A 13,956-nucleotide genomic window follows, 5' to 3' on the forward strand; every position below is an offset into this window, starting at 1 on the left:
CTTTGGATCTGCTGCCCTCCCTCTTACGAGGTAGTGAGTAGCCATGATCATACATGGAAGCAGAAGTGGCCCACTGACTCACGGAAACAATGTTTAGCTGTGTTACTTTGTTTCGGATATTAACACAGCTGCACTCTGTCACAATTGTCTTCTAATTCTGTAAATATCTGTCGGCTACCAGTAGAGCATGCACTGCCAACCGCGCGAGGTTGCTTGCAAAGACAACAGCAGTGCTTAATTTGTGGGGGTGTTTTCTAGGGCTCAGCCCGAGCACTTATTTCTGAGACTTGCCACTTATTTTCTGGGAGTCTGATTATGAGGTTTTTCAAAAAGGTTATTATTTTAACTCTCATTCAGTAGTTCCCACACAGCAAGGAACAACAGTGTTCACTGGGCACAGCCTCTTCATTCTGGGTTGGTTCATTGTTATTCCTGAACCCAATGACCCAAATGGGTAGGGCAGTGCTAGTTTTCATGGATAAAAAGGAGTTGGAAGGGGACAATGCTGAATGTTCCAGTCATAATGCACGACTATTGTGCAGCTCTGCTACTGCAGTATGGGTTTACAATAAGAAGACAGTCACCAGCCAGCAACACCAACACAGGGGCAAAACCAGGGTAAAGGTCACTGACAAAGAGTGTCTGCCATGAGCGCCAAACTATACATAATGATTTGGCTGCAGTGTTTGACAGGCAAGTTCATCAGTTCAGGAATGATTTTTCCTGCATTTGTCAATTTACCATAAGAGGAAAGCATGTTTACTTTGTTTTCTGTGGATAGATGTTCAACATGTTTCACTTGCCGCTGATTGAATCCGAGCAAAATGTTAATGTTGATGTGTTAAAAAAAAAAAATCACTCCAACATTTGCCTAAACTAGTATGTTATTTTATGTTGATGGGTAGCATTTGCAGGTTAAACCCTAAATATGCTCACACTTTGGGGCACAGCCAGGGATGGTGGCACCAGTGGGCTGGGAGTTGCCCATCCTAATCTGTCCCAGATGTGCTAAAAAATATGGGTGCCCGCCACATATTTTACAAATTAAGCACTGGACCACAGGGTAGGTTTGGGATATTTGGCACAACACAGTTTCCGCCCGAATACAGCCATGAATGTAGATTTTTCCAGGGAAGGAAAGCCAGTAATGCATGTGTCAAAGAGGGTACTGTTTTCATTAGGAAAAGCGACCACAAAGATTGAGTGAGGCTAAACTCCCAAGACTTCCATACGACAAAATGTCAGCCCATTGAATGCAACAAAATGCCATCAAGCTGAATACTAAAACATTTTAGAAGTTGCAATTTTGAGGTTACTCCATTTTTACTGCTGTAGAAGGCATCTTACTTTTTTCATATCTCTATTCAGACAAGCTCACCTCTTTTTCTGCATCAGTCCCATCTTTGCTAGCATTGTCTATTTCCACCACCACTGACCTTCCAGCAGCTTTATTAAGGTTTGGCTTCGTTTTTTCGAATTTGCACCGTGTCGCAGCTGGAGGTTTGATGGATATCGTTTTATTTTCTTCTGTGGCACTGTTTAGAGATGGGTAGAAGTTAAGTTACTGACCATGACACAAAGAGTCTTGAATAATAAATGTAATCCAACTTACTTCCTGTGTGACATTCTGAAAAGGTTGCTTTAAACAAATTCTTAATTTACTTGTGCACAATCATCACAATTCAATATGAACACCTTCCTAATTGTTACCCATTTCAAACACCTACTGTATATGCATGCACTCATGCAATTTCACATGTCATGAAAGAAAAGAACAAGTTACTTTCTTACCTGGTAACGTTCTTTCGATGGGATGGTCCGACGACGTATTCCATATCTATGACAGGTAATGTCCACAGCTGTGCTGCTTCGGAAAATCTTTGGCGTCTGCGTCCTGCTTCGATGACGTCGACGCACCGTCCCCGAAGACGTCCTCCGACGGCCGACGTCACCCGATGTGATAAGTAGGACGCATGACGCCCATAGCCTCAGTTATAGTTTTTTTCCCCCCAGAATGTGTGCCACCAGTTTTCTGCCAGTCAGACACACAAGGCCTTGCAGAACGCAAGCTGCAATCGCAAAACAAATTCTGCAGCGGGGAAGGTAGGGAGGGAGCGATATGGAATACGTCGTCGGACCATCCCATCGAAAAGAACGTTACCAGGTAAGAAAGTAACTTGTTCTTCGAGGGGATTGGGTCCTCCGACGTATTCCATATCTATGACAGACTCCCAAAGCAGTACCAAGCAAGGAGGTGGGAAAAGAATTTAGAACACAATTTAGCATGCCCAATCAAATTGCGGAATATAGGACTGCCTTGCTAAAGGCCAGATCCTGCCCTCTGATGGAATCGAGGGAGTAGTGACGTACAAAAGTATGTACTGAAGCCCAGGTGGCTGCATCACAGATGTGACGAATAGGAACACCCCTCTGCAGTAGACGCAGCCACTCCCCTGGTAGAATTGGCCCGCAAGCCAGCCGGAGGGTCCTTACCCACCAATCGGTAAGAGATAGTTAAAATAATCCAACGAGACAAAGTCTGTATCGTCACAGCTTGTTCCAAACGCTTTCCAGCATAACCAATGAAAAGTTGATCGTCCACTCTGACCCGGGACATGCGCGAAATATAAAAGCTCAACGTTCTCCTAGGATCAAGCCTATGGAGCCTCTCCTCTTCCTTACCAGGATGTGGAGGAGGATAGAACGCCGGAAGAACAACCTTCTGGCTCAAATGAAATTCCGAAACCACCTTAGGAAGAAAGGAAGGACGGACTCTAAGGACAACCCTGTCCTTATGAAACACAGTGAAGGGTGGCTTAACTGAAAGTGCCTGTAACTCACTCACTCTGAGAGCGGAAGTAACCGCAACCAAAAACACAGTTTTCAGAGTTAACAGCCTCAAAGGGCAAGAATGTAAAGGCTCAAACGGAGAACCCATAAGAAACTTAAGAACAAGGTTCAAATCCCACCAGAAAAGGTGACGGAGGGAACACATTAGTGAGCCCTTTCAAAAACTGCGAAAATAAAGGAATCTTAAAATCGGAACATTCTTCAGACGAGCGCTTAAAGATGGACAGCGCCGCCAGGTAACCTTTAATGGTCCCCACTTGCAAGCCCCTGTGGGCCAAGGAAAGCAAAAAAGACAGAACCATGGGAATGTCACACTCAAAAGGATCCACATTCTTAACCCTGCACCAGTCGCAGAACTTTCTCCAAAGGCAACGGTACAGAGACTTTGTTGCCGGCCGCCTGGCTGAGAGCAACACCTCCAACACGTCTTCAGGGAGTTCCCAATCCTTATACCTCAACCTTTCAGAAGCCAAGCGTGAAGGTTGAGGGATCTGAGCCCTGGATGGAGAACCTGACCCCCCTCCCGTGAGAGTAGATCGTCTCGGTAGGGAAGACGACGTGGAGGGCAGATGGACAAGTCGAGAAGGTCCGGATACCACGTCCTCCGGGCCCACGCCGGAGCAATGAGGATCATCCAGGAACCGAACCTCCGTAACCTCCGCAGTACTTGCGGGATGACGGGGACTGGAGGAAACGCGTACAGCAGTGGGAACGACCACTCCACCATGAACGCGTCTCCTAAGGCTCCTTTTGGAGGCAATTTCCGTGAGCAAAAACATTCGCACTTCCGGTTGACAATGGAGGCGAAGAGATCTAATTGAGAGGTCCCCCAAAGGGCAAAGATCTCCAGGAGAATCTCCTGAGCCAGCTCCCACTCGCGAGAGACCGTGCTCTGCCTGCTCAGAGCGTCCGCCGTCTCGTTGTCGTCTCCGGCCAGATGAACAGCCGAGATAGAAACTTCCTGCTGAATGACCCAGAACTCGAGCTACATCGCCTCCCTGCACAGAGGAAGTGACCCTGCCCTCCCCCCCCCTTTTTATTGAGGTAGTGCATGGCCACCGTGTTGTCCGTTAGAATCAGGACACTCTTTCCTCGCACAGTCGGCAGAAAAGCCTTCAGGGCTAGCCTGACGGCCCTCAGCTCCAACAGATTGATATGGAGTCTGGACTCCGACGGAGACCAACGACCGCTGACTGTCAACTCGTTGGCATGAGCTCCCCATCCCGTGAAGGATGCGTCCGTCACGATCGTCACCTCCGGCCAGGGCAGCCAAAATGGGGCCCCCTTCATCAGATTGCCTTCGACGGCCCACCACAGAAGGTCCTGGGCGACCGAGGGCAGAAACCTGAACAGGGTCCGACATCCTGCCGGAGGACTGAGACCACTGGAGCTTAAGTGCCCATTGCAAAGATCTCATACGCAACCTGGCCTCTGGCACCAGAAGAATGCAGGATACCATGAGGCCGAGCAGTCTCAAGAACTCGGACGCTGGGAGAGTCTGGGCAAGTTGAAACTTGTGCACCATCTGCTGAATGTGAAGAGCCCTCACCTGGGGAGGAAAACACTGCCCCAGGGATGTGTCGAGCACTGCTCCAATGTACTGGAGCCGCTGAGTTGGTGTCAAATGGGACTTCTTTAAATTGAGGGAGAAGCCCAGCCTGTGAAGGGAGTGGCAGGTGACGGACAGATGATCCAGGACTTGCTAGGGGGATCTCCCCCTGGTCAACCAATCGTCCAGGTAGGGGTAGAGGTGAATCCCCCCTTTCCTGAGATGCGCTCCCAACACCACCATCAGCTTGGTGAAAACCCTCGGGGCGGAGGTCAATCCGAACGGCAGGACCCGAAACTGAAAGTGCGAGTCACCAACCGCGAACCTCAGGTACTTCTTGTGCTTGGGATGGATCGGCACATGGAAGTAAGCATCCTTGAGGTCGAGAAACACCAACCAGTCCTGAAGTTGAAGGGCCTGGAGGACTTGAGAGTAACCATCTTGAACTTGTCCTTCCTGAGGAGTTTGTTCAAACCGCGCAAGTCCATGATGGGTCTCAATCCCCCGTCTTTATTCAAAATCAAAAAATATGGGGAATACCATCCCTTGTTTCTCTCCACTACAGGCACCAGTTCTATGGCGCCTTTCTCCAGCAGAGCTTGAATTTCCTGTGCAAGGAGCGGATCCGGACTCTTCAAAGAGAGGTTCCCAGGTGGACTGTCGTGAGGCCTCTGCCGAAAAGGAAGACCGTAGCCGTGGGTTATGATCTCCAGAACCCACACATCTGAAGTAATGGCTTGCCACTCTACAAGATGCTGCGCCAGCCTTCCCCCAACCGGCGAACCATGGGACCTGGCCTCATGACTGAGTGGCAGCGGCTGTGGCGTTGCCTGAGGGCAAAGAGGCAACTGCCCAAGCGGCCTTGGCACCTCGAGTACCCTTGTTTCCACCTCTGGCACTCTTACGGTGGCCTCTTTGACTGCTAGCTCCTCTTGCTTTACTGAAGGAGTAATAGCGAAAGGAACCACCCCTCCATCGCTGTCCCCTAGGATGAAAAGGCGGAGGTTGGCTAACTGCAGCGCCCAACGACTTTGCTGCAGCTTTGGAGGTCTGCAACCTTTCAAGGATCTCGTCAGCCTTGCTGCCAAAAAGATGTTCACCGTCAAAGAGCATGTTGAGGAGCCGGGACTGCACATCAGGAGCGAACCCAGACGTCCGCAAACACGCAAACCTGCGTATTACGGTGCTCGCCGCCATGGACCGGCTGACACAATCTGCCATGTCCAAACCCGACTGAACGGCCTCACACATGGCATCCTTGCCATCCTGAACCATAGCAAGGAAACCATCCTGTTCGTCCCCTTCGGGAATACGTTCAGCCGCTAATGCAACACAATTCCACAGAGTGTGTGTGAAACGAGACAAGGCACATATGGAGTTGGCCGCCTGAAGCGCCATACCCCCTGAAGAAAACACTTTCTTCGCCCAGCCGTCAAAACGTTTGTCGTCCCTACCCTGAGGGATGGTAGGATACGACGCCTGCTTTGCCGGGGCCGTAGCCGCCTGCACCACCAAACTCTCCGGAGTGGGGTGCCTGGACAAGTAGCAAGGGTCGCTACTGGCTGGACAGTATTTTCGCGACAAAGTCTTGCCCACTGCCGGGAGACTCTCCGGAGCAGTCCAAGCCGCCACCACCCTTCTCTGCAGAGCCATATGAAACGGCAAAACCAGGTCAGTGGGGGGACCAAGATCAAGGATGTTCGTGAGATCATCCTGAACTAACTCCCCTGGGGGAGCCGACCAACCCAAGTACTCAGTGACCCGAGGCATAAGGCGCCGATACGAAGAATCGGCATGAGTGCCAGGCTCCGGCCTACAAAACTCCACCTCCGGAGAGGTGTCCAGTCCACTGGCACCATGCAGTGACTGCCTCAGGTCATCAAACTGGCTATGGCCCTAGATAAGCTCATCTGGTACTGTAACCGGAACCAAGCCGTCATCAGAGCCTTCATCACCCTCTGAAATCTACTCCAGGCGGGCAGAGGAAGACATCTGGGGACCAAAGCAGTGCCTGACCTTAGCCAGAGCCTTTCTAGGGGCTAACCCCGTGCCACAGGGCCCCTCCGACACCACCGCCTCGAAAGGCGTCGAGGGCGCCGAACGAGTCGGCGCCGGCGACGACAGAAACGGCGTTGAGCGAATCGGCGTCGACGTCAGCTGCAACGCCGCCAGCATCGACGGCGTCGACACAGGCCTCGAAGCCGGCGCTCCGAGTGTGTCTCTCGACGACCTAGGAGCTGACAGCGTCGACGACCCCCTCGGAGGCAGAGCCTCGAGAGAAATCGACAACGACTTTGGCGCCACAGGCATCGATGTCTTCTTCGAAGACGGCACAGGAGCACGCGGTCTCGAGCGTGTCGAGGACCGGGACCTGGAACGGGCATGGCGAGAACGGCTACCCTTGTCCGAGCGGGACCTCTCCCGCGAGCCGTGCCAACCACCCGAGCCCGAAGGCGTACGAGCGGTGTCTCTCGACCGGTGCTGACCGACCCAACTCGGAGGCGCGGACGGACCGGTGCCCTATGATTCAAGAATCGCTAGCCCATTCCTCTGGTGTCGCTTGCATGGAGGGATAAGCGACCCGCCGACGGGCGGAGTCCTCGGAAGAGGACGGGGAAGGCGACCGATGCCGGCGCTTCCGAGAATGCCTCGAAGAGGCGGAGGAGTGGCGAGACCGACTCCTGGAAGGAGACCCACTGGACTTCCGACGATGACATGGAGAGTCGTCCCTCGAGTCATCCGTCGAAAGCCCCGCAGACCTCGACTTCCGGGGCTTAGACACCCGACCTACCGACAGCTTCTTCTTGCGTTCCCCCAAGGCCTTTGCCGTGAGTGACTGGCAGTCGACACAGTCATCCGTATTGTGGGCCTCCCCGAGGCACCACAGGCAGGCGGTGTGCAAGTCCGTGACCGACATCTTGGACCCACAGTCCCGCATTTCTTGAAGCCCAGACGCGGGGTTGAAGACGAAGTAGACATCGTCACGAACAGGTCTTCACAAAAAACCAAACCGGTTCAACGAACGGAGAAGAAAACAGCAAACTCCAAAGCGTCGAGGCGTACCAAGATTCACGAAGCGAACACGTTCGCAGAAAAAACGGAACTGAGGCTATGGGCATCGTGCGTCCTACTTATCACATCGGGTGACGTTGGCCGTCGGAGGAGGTCCTCGGGGACGGCGCATCGACATCATCGACGCAGGCGCCGAAGATTTTCCAAAGCAGCACAGCTGTGGACATTACCCGTCACAGAAATGGAATAAGTTGGGGGACCCAATCGCCTCGAAAACCTTTTTTGGTTGAAGACATTTCTCAGTAGGTGATTAAGATGGATTGGTGGAATCTGGCCAGTTGGACAGATTTTAGGAGGCCACCTAAGTTACAGTGAAAAGAGAACTCAGAGGTGAGCCAAAACCCAATCAAGGTAGCAATGAGAGTAGGCAAGGCTATTCTCAGGAGAGAATGAGTGGGGACAGGGTTCCTCAATGAGTCCACACAATATAATATACAACAATTGAATTAGGACAGGAATGTATACAAATAATTATTCTAGGCCTTTGTGCACACTACAAAAATTAAACTAGCAGGTGATATCACACAATAGCGAAGTTTGTGCGGTTTGTTGTGCTGTCGGTTTGTTGTGCTGTAGGTTTGTGGTTGTGTTTGGTTTGGAGTTTGAGAGATGTATGCAGAGGGGGAAATTGTTAGTGCAATTGGTTAGTTGGCATCTCTATCCTGACTTGAGGCGGTGGGCTTCTGTAATCTCCTCAGATGGGTTTCGGGAGCACCCCTGCGCCTCTGTCCTGATCTGGGTCCGTCCGGCCTTCAAGGTCCCTTTCACATCTGGCCCTCTCCTCCCCCAGCCTGCCTCACAGCCCTACCTATCTTCCCTTCCAACTCATGCGGCCAGTGCAACTGCCAATGTCCACAGCGCAGCTATTGTGGTGCCAATATCCTGACAATTCCACAACACTGTGGTACCTGGTGGCAACTAAGGGGCGAGTGCTGGTGGGATTAGGGTGGGGTTGTTGACTCCGTCTCCATGGGTGTCGCCTGTGTTGCACTCTACCCGGCGTCACTCGTCCGGGTGCCATATGAGTTTCCCAGTCGGTTCTCGGAGTTGCCCGTGTCGAGTCTAGTTTAGTCATCCCTTTTCTTTTCTGTTTCGGTTTTCAGATTGAGTGTGTGGTGTTGAAGAGCCATCTTTTTTTGTAATTTCCTAAACTTTAGGTAATCTTTGGTTTTTCTTATTTCTTTTGGGATTTTGTTACAGGTTTTTGCAGCTATGTGGTAGAAGATTTTGCCTCCAAGTTTTTTCTTGAGGTATGGTTTTGGTTGCAGGTGGATTTCGTTGCTTGACCTGAGGAGTCTTGTTGGCTTGGAGATTATTTTCTTTTGTAGGAATTCTGCTCCTTGTCCGCCGATTGCCCTGTGCGTTATGCACATTGTTTTGCAGGTGATGCAATATTTTACTGGGAGCCAGTGTAGTGTTTTTGGAGCATGAGTGATGTGTTCTCTTCTTGATAGTTTGAGGAGTAGTCTGGCTGCTGTATTTTGGATCAGTTGTAGTTTCTTCAGGAGGTATTCTGGTATTCCGATTTAGAGGCTGTTTGCATAGTCGATTCTTGACATGATGAGGGCGACGATAGTGAGTGTTTTGTGCGTGAAGGGGAGGAAAGGTAGGATTCTTCTTGCCGTGTGGAGGAGGAAAAAGCATTTCTTGACTGTCACATTTATTTGTGGTTCTAACGTTAGGGTGTTGTCTATCAGGACTCCCAGATTTTTTACTACGTTAGATGGTGATTGTGCGGTTCCCATTTCCGTTGGCCACGGGATGGCGGTTTCGTTCTCTTGGTCTTTGGAAATGATCATGATTTCTGCCTTTCCTAGGTTGATTTTCAGGTTGTTGGCAGTCATCCAGTTGAAGACCTTTTAGACACTCGATTAGGGTTGCGTGATCGGCTTGGGTGACTGATTTTGTAGATTATTTGAGTATGTAATTTGTACTTTTTGAATATTCTGATAACCGGTGTCTGGTAGATGTTGAAGTACAGTGGTGATAGTGAGGATCCTTGTGGCACTCCACAGTCGTTCACTCTTGGAGTGGATTTGAAGGGTTTAATCCAAACGGTCCAGTGTAGTGCAGTGTCTGTTATGCCTATGTCTTCTAGTCTTTTGGTTAGGGTGTCATGACTAACTGTGTCGAAGGCTGCAGAGAGGTTGAGTAGGATAAGGGCTGAGGTTGTGTTTGAGTCTGCGTTAGTTTTTAGGTCATCCCAGATGGATAGTAGTGCCGTTTCCGTTCCTCTTGCGGGTCTGAAACCAACTTGAGCTAGGTCTAGCAGGTGGTGGTTTTCTACGTGTTCTTGGGTTAATTTATATACGTAGGTTTCTAGGAGTTATGCCGGGTAGGGAATGTTTGAGATTGGCCTGTAGTTGGAGGTCTTCTACATCGCCACTTGTGTTTTTCAGAAGTGGTTTGATATATACCGATTTGAAGGTCCTCGTTACAGTTTCTGTTGCTAGTGAAAGGTTCAGAAGGTTTCTATAGTATTCTGCTGGCGTTCCTTATGCGAGGATTGATCTGTAGATGTCCAGGAGACAGGGATCCATGGGTGATCAGGCTTTCTTGCTGTTTTTTACCAGCATTCAGAATGCCTCTGCTGATATTTCAGGAACGTTTTTGAGTTTGTGCTGAGGTTCTGTGATAGGATCGCTTGGTAGTATGTTGCGGTCGGTTGGTATGTTTTGTATGGTTTGTCGGATGTCATTGATATTTTTCATGAAGTGGTCTGCCAGGTCGTTGCATAGTTTCTCTGAGGGGCTTGGGGTGTTGTCACAGCCTGGTGGGTTTCTCGTCTCTTTAATAATGTTAAACCTTTCTTTTTGTGTGTTGTTGGCATTGGTGATTCTATCACCATAATGCCTTCTCTTCGCCTTTTGAATTTCCTACTTGTATGCGCGGATTTGTCTCTGGAACAGTGTTTTTTTGTCTGGGTTGTATTTTTTCCTCCATTCCAGTTCCATCTATTGTTTTCCTTTTTCATGGTGCTTAATAGTGGGGTGAACCATTTTGCCCTTGCTCTTTTTTGATGGGGTGAATGGTTTTTCTGGGGCGATCTTGTCATTTGTGTCTGCAATCCATTTGTGTAGTAGCTCCGCTTTCCCGTCTAGGTCAGCTAGCTCTAGTTCTGTAGTTGAGGGTTTGGTTAACTCCAGTTCGAATAGGTTGCTTTCTTTGACGCGTTTCCAGTTTCTTTTTGTGGTGGTTGCGAGTTTAGGAGGTTGGATGTAGACTTGAGTAAGCAGAGTGATCACGAATGGGATGATGAGATGGTCGCGCCACAGTATTTGTATCGGCGGTGCCGTGATGAGCTTTTCATTGGTGAAAATTGCGTCGAGGGTGTGTCCTGCCAAGTGTGTTGCCCCTTTTACTAGCTGTCGTAGTTTCATGATAGTGAGTTGTTCAATCAGTGAGTTTTGTGAGTTGGCGTGACCGTCTTCAAACCAGATGTTGAAGTCCCCAGGATGATTAGTTGTTCGTGGTTGATGGCTATGTTGGTGATGGCTTCTACGAAGTTGTCGAAGGTTGCATCATATGTCGGTGGTCTGTACACCAGGATGAATGGGACGTTGGTTTTTGGGCTTGCTGTTAGGTGTATTACCACAGTTTCGCAGTTGAGGATGGTCAGCGGTTTGTCTGTTTTTATTTTCAGGTGTCCTTTGACTGCTATTGCGATACCTCCTCCTGTTTTTTCTGTTTATTTGAAGGCATTTGAAGTCGGTTGGAAGGCAGCTCTGGAGTGTGATTTTGTAGTTGTCATTCAGCCATGTTTCTGTGAAAAACTTGATGTAAATGCTGTTGTCATCGAGTAGGTTGAAGATCTTTGTTGAGTGTTTTGATAGGCATCTTGCGTTCATAAGATTGCAGTGAAGTTTGGAGGTGGTGTTTGGTTTGGACTTTCTTGTTGAGGTCGTCTTCTGATCGGTGTTGGGGTTTCCTTCCGGGTCGATCGCTTGTTGAGGTGTAGGTTTTGGGGTGTCAGCGTCTAAGAGTTCTTTGAGGTTCTGTCTTGGGTTTTTGTTTTCATCAGGTTCGTCTTCCATGAGTTGTGGTTGTCAATTGGAAGTTTGTCTTGCTTTGGTGATTTAAGGTGTTATCGCAACGGTCGTGTGTTTGTTTTTTCTTGTGTTGTTCATCCGTCTTCTGCGTGTTTGTGTTGGGTAGTTTGATGTTGCTACTTCTAGCATTGGGTTGGTTTGCTTTGGAAACCAGTTGTCAGCGAGAGAAGTAGTTAAGTAGAGGGATTTGTCTCTTCTCTCAGTGTTGGTTCGATTCTGGTTCCTGACTGCGGGGGTGCATTCTGTAGTTGTGGTTCTTTGTTGCTGTTCCGGACGGTTTGTTCTTTCTTCTCTTTTTCTTTCCCTCGGAATGGTTTGTTTGCGTGACATTATAAGATAGAGAATTGTTTAATCTTTATTTGTTTGCTGATGTTCGGTTGGTTCTGCTTTGGTCTGGTTGTCTTGTGGTGTAGTAAAGGGTGTGGAGGGCTGGCCGCTAACAGTTAGGGCTCTGTCTGTAGGTGTTATTTCCGGCTGATGTAGCCGACTTGTTCAGTCGCTGTCTTGAGAGGGGTAGGGGAGGTGGTTAGGGGTTATATAGTTGGGTTTTATCGGTGGCTCTCTTTAGTGTCCGTCACCCTATACGCAGTTCACTGCAGTGAACAAGCAGTGTGGGTTTAAGAAGGATAACTACTAGTTGAGGGTGATTTTGAGGGACGCAGTTAGCACTTAAGCCTAAAGAGGCGTGAGCCCCTAATCGGGGTGTCACTCCACAGTAAGTCACTGGTGGGTTCGGTCTCACTTCAGAAGTGAGTTGGTCAGTGGGATTTGGGAGACCTGCCTAGAGGTCTATCTATGAAATCTGAATATTATACCCGGCGCACACGGAAGTAACACGAAAGTAAAACTGTTTACTGTGTTTGAAACTCGCTGAATCAGCTCCGTTTCCCGAGTGAATTCTACTGTGGTCCTGATACTGCTATCGCGGCGAGACTGCAGGAGGACGTCTTTCCAGGCAACACACAACTTGCCTGACCCACAAGTAACTTTCTACGAACTTGCTAAAGTTGAAGAACGAAAAACTTTATATTATAGTTCTCAGCTTTGCTGAGAACCGTTGGTGAGCTACTAGCGTACCCCGGAAGTAACACGAAAGTAAAACTGTTTACTGTGAACAGTGAGTGGCCCCTGTTTTCGCCTAGACTCGTGTGAACATTATATTATATATAAAAAAAAAAATACAAAAAAAAAGTGTTAGGCAGTCCAATAATGGCCAAACTTTACTCTCTTCGGACTAATATGCCGAATATTGAACCATTGACTGACAAACCCTACAAATTCCATATCACCCCAAAGTGAAATTTAAATGGCCCGTCAAATCGTGGGTCTTTAAGGGGCAGGTCTCTGTCCCATACGAGTGACATAAGGTAATTCTATGCTGAGAGTTTATCGGGAGTGACCAATGATACTGACAAAGAGAGCACAGTAAACTGCAAAAATACAATTAATGATAACCAAGTGATAATGGTAAGTCCTGATAAAACTGTACCTGTAATTTCTGTAGCGTTAGACTTGTGCACCCCATCTGATTCATTACTCGCAGCCTTCTCTGAACAAAATTTGCTAGGAGATTTTGCTTTGCCTACCAATAATAAAACAGTGACCGATATTATGATTCACTCTGAACCAGTGCAAACGTGTGGTATTACATCTGCTGAAGAACTAGCCGTTGATGATGATGATAATGTTAATGGAGTAGTTATACAAACAGCTCAAATGATGTAGACCCTGTAAATAATGACCTTTCAGATGATCAATCTTGTGTAGAGGCCAATGTAGAACACTTGTCCCAATCTCCCGTAATGTTTCCTGAATGTTCCAATGATTCTTCTATTCTATCCATTTTTTTTACTCAACATTGCTCTAATCATTCCAAACGCACTAAGTCAAGATCCCACTGAAAACAAGTATCTACTGCTTTAGCCCCGACAGAATTAACCCTACAGGCCATGAATACGGCCCTGTTATCCTTAGCCAAACTGTATGAAACACTTGATGCCAGATTACTGGACCAAAATTTTTTACTTAAGGAACTGTTGGAAAATAAGAGTGTCGAGTGTCTTCATGCAGGAAATATAATGCCTAAAAGTCCAAGTCCTCAAAAAAACACATACTGTGTCACTTAGCACTGTAAAGGAAGTGACCAACAACACGACTAATACTGAGCTAAAACAACAAGCAACCAACCCAAGCCCTATGCCTGCGAATGGGAAAAAAACTAGCTCTGGATGTGTTAATCACGATATGAGCTCGATCAAAATTATTGACCAACAAGATACGAAAAAAACAATACAAACACAGTAGGTGGTGAAACCACTGAGAGGACAAACAAAAACACAACTGTGTTTCCTCTAAAAAATGAAACATATAATATATTTAGTGTGATGAAAAAAGGGAAAAAACAAATCCCAAACAAACAACCTGAGAACAAAAAAA

At 48.3% G+C, this 13,956-nt stretch overlaps 1 protein-coding gene across 5 annotated transcripts in view; it reads right to left on the bottom strand.

Moving 5' to 3' along the window:
- The window catches only part of BDP1 (BDP1 general transcription factor IIIB subunit), a 2,223,165-nt gene that overhangs the window by 1,312,052 nt on the left and 897,157 nt on the right, over nt 1-13,956 (bottom strand). For all 5 annotated transcript variants that reach the window (XM_069627521.1, XM_069627519.1, XM_069627520.1 and 2 more), the window contains one exon: nt 1,379-1,535. In XM_069627521.1, coding sequence (XP_069483622.1) covers nt 1,379-1,535 — 157 coding nt within the window. The remainder of the gene's footprint in view (nt 1-1,378; nt 1,536-13,956) is intronic.

The sequence above is a fragment of the Ambystoma mexicanum genome, chromosome 6p (assembly GCF_040938575.1).
Source record: "Ambystoma mexicanum isolate Mex_15411 chromosome 6p, UKY_AmexF1_1, whole genome shotgun sequence".
Taxonomy (NCBI): domain Eukaryota; kingdom Metazoa; phylum Chordata; class Amphibia; order Caudata; family Ambystomatidae; genus Ambystoma; species Ambystoma mexicanum.